Source organism: Bison bison, unplaced genomic scaffold (assembly GCF_000754665.1).
Source record: "Bison bison bison isolate TAMUID 2011002044 unplaced genomic scaffold, Bison_UMD1.0 scf7180017864309, whole genome shotgun sequence".
In the NCBI taxonomy this organism is placed as follows: domain Eukaryota; kingdom Metazoa; phylum Chordata; class Mammalia; order Artiodactyla; family Bovidae; genus Bison; species Bison bison.
The window spans coordinates 2,423,171-2,436,013 of NW_011494881.1; the positions used below are offsets into that span (position 1 = coordinate 2,423,171).

Sequence of the window (12,843 nt, forward strand, 5' to 3'; positions counted from 1 at the left end):
GGAGGGCACACGAAGTTTTTGAGAAGAATAGACAGGAAAAAAGAAAAACTGAAGGTTTTTACCATTTTCCCAAGAATCTAATTTATACTATTCAAATAGTTACTTCTGAAGTGCCTTATCATAATCCTTGCTGATTTTTCTCTCCTTTAATTGTCAACTATTCTATTTCTGCCAGATCCTCATTTATCAATGATTCTGCATAAAGACTAGATGATTTATTGAACATCCCTCTCACTGAATTAAATTCTACATCTTTTTTAAGATTTGTAATTTCATTTTCCAAATAATATTTCAATGTATTTCCATTTATATTGCATTGTATCCAATAGTAAGACAAAATTCACAAGGATGAATGTTACTATAAAAGGGATGTCTGAGTGGGAATTCATCTTTTAGGTGGCAAATTCATTAGTGGATTCATGTTACAATAACCTTTACTTCTCTAAATATTCTTGTGATTGCAGACTCAAAAAAAAATGAACACTTGAATAAAGAGGAACCCTTGTATCTGGAAAGATCTTTAGTATAATGTTAAACAACACAGGCTTATCCAGTCACAGAGCTGGATACAAATACTATCTCTGAAATTTGACAACTGTTTTCAGTTTTCTCATCTGTAAAATAAGGATAATAATACCGATCTCTTGGGATTATGAGGATTAAATGAAATAATGCATGTGACTAGCATATAGTTAATGCTCAATAAATGTTAGCTAAAGGGTTAAGAATTCCATTCATCAAAATAAAAACCATAAGGCATAGCTGATAAATAAAGGGGATGATGAACAATCAAGCTACTATTCTATGTCTTTCCATCTTACCGTAAAATTAAGACAAAATGTCTCTTCAACATCATCTTCAGGATAGTCCAGTAACTGTTGCATGCTTCTGAAAAACAATATGTATGTTGCTTTGAAGTAAAACATAATTGCATTATTTTGACTAGTTTGCCTATGACTAGGTATATATTTCTCATTCATTCTTGGTCAAATCCTTTTGCTAATCTGTACTTTTATGTTTGTTTCAGAATGGTAGCTGTACAAGCAAATTTATAAACAATGTTGAAGGGAAAAAAAACAAAGGTTTTTATCTTTTCCTTTGAATACAAAGGCCATGTATCCACCCATTTTTAATACTTGTTCTTATATATAATTTTTAGGGCTTCCCTGGTGACTCAGATGGTGAAGAATCTGCCTGCAATGCAGGAGACACAGGTTCAATCCCTGGGTCAGGAAGATCCCCTAAAATGGCAACCCATTCCAGGATTCTTGCCTGAAGAAGCCCACGGACAGAGGAGCCTGGTGGGCTGCAGTCCATGGGGTTACAGAGTAGAACACAACTGAGTGACTGGCAAATTTATATACAATATCGAAGAGAAAAAAACTAAGATTTTTACTTCCTTTGAATACAAAGACCATGCATGCACCCATTTTTAATACTTGTTCTTATATGTAATTTTTTATTCCATTTAATGTAATAAATAAAAAGAACTACATATTCCACCTAGGAATGAAGGTGATTAGAAGTAAAAGTCCAAATCAATTATTTAACTACATTCAAGAAACATTACCTTCCTAAATTTATTATCTGATATTCACAAAGTATTGTTAAACTAAAAATTTACCAAATGGCTTTATACATATAACTCTTTCAGTAGGAAATTCTCACAATGGTTTTTTCTTTTATTAGAAGGGTTACTGGTTTATTTTGGAAATTCAAGAAGAACAACAGAAACATAATTATTCCTAAAAAGAAAACTTCTGTACATCCCCCATTTCCTATTTTCTAAACCCCATTCGTGCCACTTTTTACAACTAACCTCCCAACATCAGGGACCAGTTCTTTCAAATCTTCCAGGGATGGCTTCTTTTTTAGCAGTTTCTTATATAAAGCCAAAGGAAAATGGAGGTCCACAATAGTAAAATTATAAATTGCTAATCCACAGATAACACCAATTAAGTGGAATAAATCACTGTCTTCAAATGTCTGAAAATACAGAAAAAATTAATGAATAAAAAGAAAAAAGTTCATTCTCATTCCTATCTTCCTGGGGCAATATTATTGTTAGTATTTTTGCACATTTTCATTCAATGTATTTTCTAGGAGAGACAAAACTAAAATCTAGTGGAGATGATACTATACATATAATTTCACAACTGACTTTTCCCCCAGAAATATAATCATTTTCACATCACTAAGCATTATATTAAATGAAATGATTACTAGAACTTTTTTCTGATTTAAAAACTTATACACATTCAGAATTTGAAAAATAAAAAGCTTATGGAAGAAAATAAATTAAACACCTGTGTAACTCAATCACTTAGGAACACCAGGGACAATGATTTTTAAAAATTTTAATGTATTTCCATCTACTATAAGTTCAGAAAAATAATATAAAACATATTAAAGGTTTTCTCATTCTTCTAATTACAACACAAGTATTTCTTATGTCATTACTCTTCCAGAACATGATTTTTAATGGCTGAATATTAATCACATAGAAGTATCATGGCTTGCTAAATTAGCTATTAATATTAAGGCTTGCTAAATTAGCTATTAATAACTATAGTTGGACATCTAGATGATTAAAATATTAAAAACAATGTTTGTTTCCTTCAGTAATCTTTAAAGAATTAAAGATTTAATAATTTTTAAAGAATTAATGTATGTTCACAGGAAATTCTGTGAGCATGTAATTAACAGAAGAAATTTTTAAATTAGATCTGGGGCTCCAGACATAGTTCATTCACTATCTAATGTCAGTGTTTTCAAGATAAAAGCAGTATTAATCTCATAAGGTTATTGTGAGGATTAAGTGGAATCATGTATGTAAAATGCTTTTAGCATAGTTCTTACAGCGCACAGTAAAGGCTCAATAAACATTCTAATTAGCTAGTCATTTTCAAAATAAGATGGGTATCTTTTTTGCATATATATATATATGTGTGTATATATATACTGGTCCATAGTTTGGAATATTTCCATAGAAGAAATTCTGCTTTGCAAGGAAGAATTTCAAAGTCAAAGGAATGCTAAGCATACCATAAAAACTCTTTTCCTCCACAACTGTTCTAGTTTATACTGCCATTGTAGTCCAGGAAAATGACTATCTTTTCACATTTTCATCTATATACACACATAAAATATATTTGAGTTAAAAAATGACAAATGTGTTTCACTGTACATTTTTGACTACTAGTGATACTAAAAATATAGATTTGTGTGTGTTTTTGAAAAGTCTTTTTGTGTGCTTAGCCCATTTATCTTTTAGGGGTTAGTGTTTTCTTATATATTTATATTTGAATACATCATATGTTAGGGTTATTACCCTGTGTCATATTCAAAACATATATGCCTTTTATGTTCTGTTATCTCATATTTTTCATTGGTCAGATTTCTCTTTTTCTTCTGTGATGTCCCTACATGGTGTTGAAGCTCAAAAAGTCCTTAAACAGGGCAGACTGTGTATGTGTTAATATCTCTTCTTCCAGAAATCCCTGTAGATGAGAATACAGGAATAAATGGCATAAATTCACAAGAAAAAAGAATAGGGAGGAGTTTCAATAGCACGAAAGAAATTTCAATATCTCAAGATATGAAAAATAAATGGCTGGTTTGATTTGGTAAAGCAGAAAAAATGGAAACAGCAGCTTGTGAGAAAAGCCAGTAAAAAAAAACAAGCTCATCTATGCTGTAGGCTCAGGAACTGACAGTGCCGGTCTATCCCTGTGAAGTCAGAGGTATTCCAGCTAGCTCAGCTAGTAAAACATAACTCTGAGAGTTAAGTATCAGAGAGGGGTTGAAAACAGGATGCTTGACGGGAGAGGCCTTTGACTTTCTAGAAAGGATGAATCAAAGAAGCTCTGGAATCTGAGACAACTGATGCTCCGGGTCCTGCTTCAAAAACAAAGGGATCAAATGGAAGTCTATACAGTGAACAATGGGAATCCTAGCTTCCCTTTCCAGTGTCTGGAACACTACTAGAAGAACACTGACAGCCAGGGCTACAACCATCCCTGTAAACACAAAGGGTAAAAAGCTTACACATGCTGACATATGCAGGTTCATCCTTCAAAGACCTCTACCTAATCACTTTACGAGTGGGGTCCCTAAACATAAATGTGCATATGCCCAGACACAAAAGTATCTAGGTAGCATTTCAGTGTCACATTCTAAAATAATAAACAGCCAAGAATTACAAGGAAAAAACAAAAGAAACAAACACAAGAAAACTAGATGAATAAGAAATAAAACCAATAAATGATTAACTTTAAATGGCTACATTTTAAAAGAATAAAATCATAAAATAAACCTTATAGGACATAATGGAATGAAACTAGAAATCAACATCAGAAGGAAATATGGAAAAGTCACAGAGATGTGGAGATTAAACAACACACTTTTAAAAAAGATTAGTCAAAGAAGGTACCACCACAAGGGAAATCAGAAAATACTTGAACTCCTAAAAATGAAAACACATCATACAAAAACTTATGGATGACAGGGAAAGCAGTGTTCAAAAAGAAATTTTTATAGTTGTAAGCATCTAAATTTAAAAAGAAATAATACTTCAAACAAATAACTTAACTTTACATCCTAAGTAACTACAAAAGGAAGAGTAAACCAAACTCAAACCTAGCAGACGGGGAAAATAATAAAGGTTAAAGTGGAGATCAACAAAATTAACAAACCTCTACTAGCATGACCGAGAAATAAAGAGAGAAAACTTACTAGATTCAGGACTGAAAGTGTGGGCATTACTACTGACTTTATAAAAATAAAAAGGATTATAAGACAATAATGAGTAATTAGGCCACAATTATGAATAACTGAATGCCACCAAAATAGACAATATAGATGAAATGGATAAATTCCTACAAACACACAAACTTATATAAGAAGAATTAGAAAACCTAAAGAAACTTTTAACAAGAGATTGAACCATCAATCAAACACCTGCCAACAAAAGCCTGAGACCAGATTCTACCAAACATTTAGAAGAATTAACACCTATCAATCTCAGAGTCTTCTTAGAAAAGGAAGAGAAGGAGACAGTTTTTAACTCATTCTATCAGGTTAGGGATGCCATGATAACAAAGCCAGACAAAGACATCTTTCACACACACACACCCCCCAAAGAAAACCATAAAGCAGTATTCCTAATAATAACAGAATAATTGTCAACAGAATACTAGCAAACTGAATCCAGCAGCTTATATAAAAAGAATTACACACCATGACCAAGTGAATGGTCAGGAATGCAAGGTTGTTGAACATAAGAAAATCAACCAATGTAATACATCACATAATGGAATGAAGGAAAGAAACCACATGATCACCTCAACTAATGCAGGAAAAAAATTGTGAATAAAATCTAACACCCTTTCATGATAAATAAACTCAACAAACTAAGCATAGAAGTGAATTTCCTTAACATGATTCAAGGAATTTGTGAAAATCCACAGCTGACATTCCACGCAGATCAGGAAAAATTGAGAAGCATGTCCACTCTCACTATTTGCATTTGAAAACATACTGGAAGTTGAAGGCAGGGCAATTAGATACGAAAAAGAAATAGAAGTATCCAAATAGGAAAGAAAGAGTAAAATTAAACCTACTGAATTTATAGATGACACGATCTTGTAAACAGAAATTCTAAAGAGTCCATAAAACAAACTATTAGATATAATAAATGAATTTAGCACATGATCAACACAGAAAACAATCAGCTGTATTTCTACACATTAGCAATGAACTAAAACTAAGAAAACAATTCCAGTTACAGCAGCATCGAAAAAAACAAAATAATTAGAAATAAATTTAACCACGGAAGCCTAAGACTTGTACACTGAAAACTACAAAATGTTGCTGAAAGAAATTAAAAGACCTAAATAACTGGAAAGATATCCCATGTCCATAGACTAGAAGACAATACTTCCCAAACTGATGTACAAATTCAATGTATTCTCTATTACAATCTCAGTGGCTTTTTCTTTTTTTGCAGAAATGGAAAGCTAACTGTAAAATTCATACAGAATTGCAAAGGATTCCTAATAGTCAAAAGAATCTTGAATAGGAAGAACAAAGTAGGAAGACTCACACATTGCAATTTCAAAATCTACAAAGCTATAGTAAACAAGACAGTGTGGTACTGGCATAAGAACAGACATATACATCATCTGAATAAAATTGAGAGTCCAGAAATAAATCCATATAATGATGGACAATTAATTTTCAACAAGGATGCCATGACTATTCAATGGGGAAAGAATATTAGTCTCTTTAACAATGGTGAGACAACCAGGTATTAACATGCAAAGAATGAAGTTGAACTCTTACCTCAAACAATAGTCAAATGAACTCATGATATATCAAAGACCTAAAAATAACAGCAAAAACTATAAAACTCTTCTAAGAAACTCAGGGAAATCTTCATGACCTTAAATTTGTCCATGGTTTCTTAGTTATAACACCGAAAAGCACAAGCACCAATATATGAAACAGACTGAGAAAAGACTTTACCAATATTTAAAACTTTTGATATCAAAGGATATTATCAAGAAAGTGAAGAGTTAATTCACATAGTGGAAGAGAATATTTGCAAATCATATATTTCTCAAAAATCTAGTATCCAGAATACATAAAAGAACTCTTAAAACTGTAACAATAAAAATCCAACTTAAAAATGACATTTTGCTAAAGAAGATACACAAATGGCCAAGCAAATACATCATTAGTCAGCAGGGGATGCAAACTGAATCACAATGAAATATCACTTCAAACCCACTATAGTAAGAAGAAATAAATACATGCATAAAATACATTTTTAAATATATTTTTTTAAAAAAGGAAGTAGCAAATGTTCAAACTGGAATCCTCATATATTCCTAATGGAAATGTAAAATGGTTCAGCCATTGTGGAAGACAATTTGGTGGTTCCTCAAAAAGTCAAACAGAATTATCACATCACCTAACAATTCCACTCGTAAGTACAGATCCAAAATAACTGCAAACAATAACTTGCACAAGTTTTCATACTAGTACTATTCAAGAGTATTTCACCAAAAGAGGTAAACAACCCAAAATTCCATCAACTAACGAACGAATAAACGAATGGGGTACAGCTATACAACAGAGCATTATTCAGCTACAAAAAGGAATAAAGTACTGACACATGATACAAATGGATGAGCCTTGGAAACATTATCCTAAATGAGAGAAGTCAGATACCAAAGGCCATTTAACAGCAAATATCAAGAACAGACAAATCCATGGAAAAAGATAGTAAAGCAGTGATTGAGGCTGAAAGGATACGGGGAGAAACTGCTATGTCTACAAGTTTCATTTTGAGGTGATGAAATAGAACTAGATAGTGGTGAGGGTTGCAGAGCACTGTGAATGTACTAAATGCCCCCGAACTGTGTATTTAAAAAATTCTTCAGAGGAAGAACTTAGTTTTATAAATTTTACCTCATTAAAAAATAATATTAAATTAAAAAGAACAAACGGCCCTCTGATTTCCTCCCTCCTTCCTACACTGTCTCTGAGGCGTGAGTACACTCAGCATCCACAAGTGAACTTCTAAGTACCATTTTAAACTTAAAGAAGCCAGGGCCCTTAGAAGAAATGGCTAGTGTCAGGACTAGGGTATGGAAAACACAAAACCACATGGAACATTTTCTGTACCAAATTGTATACCAAATTTAAAGAATAATGAAAGAAAAATGGGGACATGTCAAAAGTACACTAAGTAGGAGCCAGCTCCATTGGGCTCCTATTGTCCAAATCAAGATATAACTGAAAAGGTAAGAGAGATCCACTCCCTTGGGTTATTATTTCACTCTTCTTTCTTCTTCAAGATTCCAACACCCTTCCCCCTACTCTAACCTTCTAACAAACATGCCTCTATCCTAGGGTATACTCAAGGGGCAAAAAACCTTGCAAAACAATTAGAACTACAGTTGACCCCTGAACATCTCAGGGGTTAGGAATGCTGATCCCCTGTGCACTTGAAAACTTGAGTATAATCTTCTAGCTGGTCCTTTATCTGCAGATTCAACCAACTGAGGATAGTGTAGAATCACAGTATATAGTTGTTTAAAAGAATCTGCATATAAGTGAAAAGACACAGTTCAAATCTCTATTGTTCCAGGGTCAACTGTTTTTATAGTTATCATAATATTGGTTGAAAGGTTGATATTGTTAGGCAGTAATGTACAAGTCTAGAACATTTTATCATACCAAGTACACCAGGTAGCAAGGAAATTACTTAAAAGAGTATTAGTGCTCAGACACTCAGTTGTGTACAACTCTCTGTGACCTTATGGACTGCAGCAGACCACCAGACTTCTCTCTCCATGGGATTATTCCAGTGAGAATACTGGAGTGGGTTGCCACGCCCTCCTCCAGGGGATCTTCCCAACCTAGGGAGTGAACCCATGTCTCTTAACGTCTCCTACATTGGCACAAGAATTCTTTACCCCTAGTACCACCTGGGAAGCCTGAGTATTATTATCTAGGAAGCAGAGTATTAAGACTGTATCAAAAGGACTCAGGTGCCAAGTGGAAGAGCTCTTCTGACAAGAATGGGATAATACCAATAAAGATAATAACTGCAATGGATTGAAGGGCTTCCCTGGTGGCTCAGCAGGAAAGAATCCACTGGAGATGCAAGAGATGTAGGCTCGATCCCTGGGTTGGGAAGATCTCCTGGAGTAGGGCATGGCAACCCACTCCAGTATTCTCGCTGGAGTAATACCACAGATAGAGAAGCCTGTCGGGCAATGATCTGTGGAGTTGCAAAGAGTTGGACACAACTCAAGCGACTGAGCACAGCATACAGCAATGGATTGAAAAACATCAAATATGTTTAATCCATGAATATATAATAATATTTGAAAACAAAACCAAAAAATGAACTGTCACCCCTGGTATGCTAATGAACAGATTCATTCTTGTGAAAAATAAGTAACTACAGAGACAGAATGTAAAAGATCTCATATGAACTGTATTACTAAGGATCAAATAGTAGATGAGGAAATTTCCTTACAAGTATTTAAGCTACAAAAATGAAAAAGAAATGTCAGAATTAAGAGTAGCATCATTTTGCAACCCCTAATAAATTTAGCCTAGGCACTGATCATCATGACTGCTAACATCACAAAGGACACTCTCCTGGAAGAAATGACTAAATAATATATTAAGGTTTTTAGAACAAATAGTACATAATTCAAATTTCTTTCAACTCAAGAGTTCTACAAACTGAACCACCCATTTCACTTACAGTTTCTAAATCAGGGGCCAGCAAACTTCTTCTGTAAAGGGGCAGATAGTAAATATTTTAGCTTTTGTTGGCCACAGGGGCTCTGTCATAACTACCCAACTCTGCCTCTGCCAGTTTTAGCTAGAAAGTGGAAGGCTGCTCAGTGGTACAGAATCTACCTGCTAATGCAGGAGATGCAGGAGATACAGGAGACGTGGGTTTGATCCCTGGGTTGGGAAGATTCCCTACAAAAGGAAATGGTAATCCACTCCAGTATTCTTGCCTGGAAAAACCCATGGGCAGAGGAGCCTGGTGGGCTACAGTCCATTGGGTTGCACAGAGTTGGACCTGACTTAGTGACTGAGTATGCACGCATAGCAGTGGAAAATAGGTAAGTGAGTAGGCATTGACTTTATGTGATGGGAAGAACTTAGATCATGAAATATTTGCTGCATAGTTATCTCTGCCCTATATGACATGGGAGAGAAATCAATGACCCCTAACGATAAATTGATTCTCCCCAGAATGAAAGTTAATCTGGTAGCTATTCAATCCTCAAATCTAACTCAGCAGAACAGTCAACATCATTTTTCAGGCTGACCATTCCTTAATTTCTTTTGCTAATTTGAAATGATAAGCATAATCTGTTTTAATGACTGTAAATCCAAAAGTTTATGATTTTTAAAATTGTAATAAAACAGATCTGTGAATGTTAGGAATCTAGTAAGTTAATGAGTTAAGCTGAAATATATAGGGGTGTGTGTGTATTTATTTACAAAAGTAATTTAGATGGCTGGACTTTTTACCTTATCAGAAAACCAAATGAGTCTGGAATCTTCGTAATACCTAAACATGCCATATTTAGGATCCAATAATTCCCTCATGATAAGCAAGAAAAATTCTTTGCGTACCCCTCCTGCATCAACAGCATCTTCTCCAACAAATATAACCTAAAAGAGGATAATGCAAACACTGAGTGTAAAGAAATGAAAAGTATATTCTGGAGACTCTATAATACATTATTTATTATGAATAAATGTTCAGCAATTAATAGCTATAATTTTGTTTAAGTATATTTTTATTAAGATTCAAAGATACTATAAAAATAAACAGGAAAACTTTAAACATATTTTCTGAATAAAAGTTCCAATTATACAACAGAAAATGTTAAATTACCTTGAGTGGCTTTTTGTAGTCTATATTTTTTGTTTTCCTAAGGACTTCCATTGCATCTCCTACAATATTTTCCCTACGTACCACTAGAATTAGGCAAGGGTTCACAGATTCAATCACTGGGAGAAAAAGAGAGGAGACATTCTGTCTGTGGGCCTGGTCAATAGCCATCTAGAAAACAAAAATTAAAAATTTAACAACAATGCTAGGAAGAAGCTACTATGACTGGATAAGCTAACCTCTACTTATTTATAGCTATCCACGGCCCATAGGATTGTGACGAGTTGAACATGACTTAGCAACTGAACAATAAAAAAAACAAATTACTGTATTATTGAATTCACATAGCACCTAACACAGTATTTAACACAGCATCAGAGCTTAAAAAACTATATTCTGAGAAAAAAACTATCCTTTTGAAATTTTTGTAGTAATGTATAACTGATGATACCATTAAATAAGCATGGAACTATAATAATAATGATAAACCTGAACACTGTTGTCTCTCAAAAAATAACTAGGATGGAAAGTGTGGAGAAAAAGAAAACTGCATTAAAACATACCTTTCCATAGAATAAGAAACAGCCTGGTCAACCAAAAGGTTTACAGAAAGTCATCTAGTAGATTGATCACAATGTTACTGTTATTAGTCACTAAGTTCTGTCTGACTCTTCTGCAACCCCATGGACTATAGCCCACCTGGTCCCTCTCTGCATGGGATTCCGCAGGCAAGAATACTGCAGTGGGTTGCCATTTCCTTTTCTAAGGCATGTTCCCGACCCAGGACCCTGCGCTGCAGGTAGGTTCTTTACTGCTGAGCCACCAGGGAAGCTCCAAGTGATCACCTTTTGTGCTCACACTCCAAACATTTGGCTTTTACCAATTTAAAGCTTTTATTTTTGTTTTTTCCTGTGATTTTCTTTGTGTTCTTGTTCTAAAATGAAATATCGTACATCGAAAGCACCAAGTAATTGTTTTAACAAAGACTGCTGAAAAAACCCAGCAATCCAATTGTTAGTATAGAACCTTGCAAAAAATACTTATTTCTTCCACTGATGAGAACAGAAATAAGTGCAGCTCTAAAACTCCTCTTTGTATTATTTATTGTTTAAAACTATGGAAGAATTTAGAACATCAAATGCATTTATTTTAAAGGAATAAAAACTGCTAACAAAAGTAGGACGGGGGTAATTTTTAAAAGCATTTTTAGAATATTAAGTACCCAAGGTCTCATCTCATCCTTTCTTAGTCCTCAGCTCTATAGTCTGATATTCTCTATCAGAGGAAAAAAACTCAAAACCTTTTTAATTTACAAGTTCAAAAGGTAAAAGTAAAACTATTGTATTCCTTCACATTCACAATGTAAACTAGTTTTTAAAATTCTCATTATAAAGGAAAAAACACTCAACATACGTGGGGGGAGGAAAAGAGCAAAGAGGAGGAGACAACCAACCTCAAAACACCTTATTATTACTAAAACATTCTTCACAGAAATTTCACACCCTCCTCCCAACATGTGATCAAATGCCTCCTACTCTAACATCATCTCATCTTTACTCACTTTCATCTTCTACTAAGTACATAGGTAGGGAATACATAATACAGCAAGATTTGAAACAAACCAACATTTTATCAAGGAAACAAATCAAACTGTTTATAAAGGCTACATATTTCTGTGATGAAAGATTATACCATTTTAAAATATAAAATGATAAAAATCTAAATTCTATTTCCTTATATTCTATATAAATTATTCTATTTCCTTTTAAATATATTTAAGTATCCCTTATAAGAATGCACAATTTACATCCAATAGTCTTATAAGTACTAAAGATACTTTGGTAAAAGTACCTTTGCAAAAGACAAGACTACAAAGGTACAAAGTATCCCCAAAGACATTTCAAATATTTACTTTAAGAAAAAAACCACAGAAACAATTCTAAAACTACTCTCAAGTTAAACTAGTACTATACAACATTTTACCTGCATCTGTAAGACTGCATCTGTTTGTAACAGAGTAGTTTTTGCTTGGGCGTCAAATACAAATGGATATGTGCAGATTGTAACCGGGATATCTGCCAACTGGAAATAAAAAATTAGCTTATTAGTACAAACTGGTTTGTGACATATTTCTTATAAGTACTGTCATTTCTTGTGTAAAGTTGATCATATTCTTGGTTTATTTGCTTTGTGTCATTCAGGAATTATACTGATAATTAGATGAAGCACTGGAATAAAGAACCCTAATACCCAATTTTGGGAGAGAATTGTATACTTAGGAACCCATAAAATTGTAAATTACAGGTATCTTTTGCTTAACCTATATTAAACTAGAAGTTTCAGTGAACTAGATTGGAAATATATTCTAAATTTGGGGCTCCTCTGTTAAATACAGTACCCCGTTC

The 12,843-nt window shown here is 33.6% G+C and overlaps 1 protein-coding gene across 3 annotated transcripts in view; it reads right to left on the reverse strand.

Annotated features, from left to right (window-relative positions):
* Positions 1–12,843, reverse strand: part of HERC4 (HECT and RLD domain containing E3 ubiquitin protein ligase 4) — a 127,980-nt gene that overhangs the window by 10,947 nt on the left and 104,190 nt on the right. For all 3 annotated transcript variants that reach the window (XM_010852154.1, XM_010852153.1, XM_010852155.1), the window contains 5 exons: positions 12,422–12,520; positions 10,442–10,609; positions 10,072–10,215; positions 1,820–1,986; positions 822–888 (listed from right to left, as the gene is read on the reverse strand). In XM_010852154.1, the coding sequence (XP_010850456.1) occupies positions 822–888; positions 1,820–1,986; positions 10,072–10,215; positions 10,442–10,609; positions 12,422–12,520 (645 nt within the window). The remainder of the gene's footprint in view (positions 1–821; positions 889–1,819; positions 1,987–10,071; positions 10,216–10,441; positions 10,610–12,421; positions 12,521–12,843) is intronic.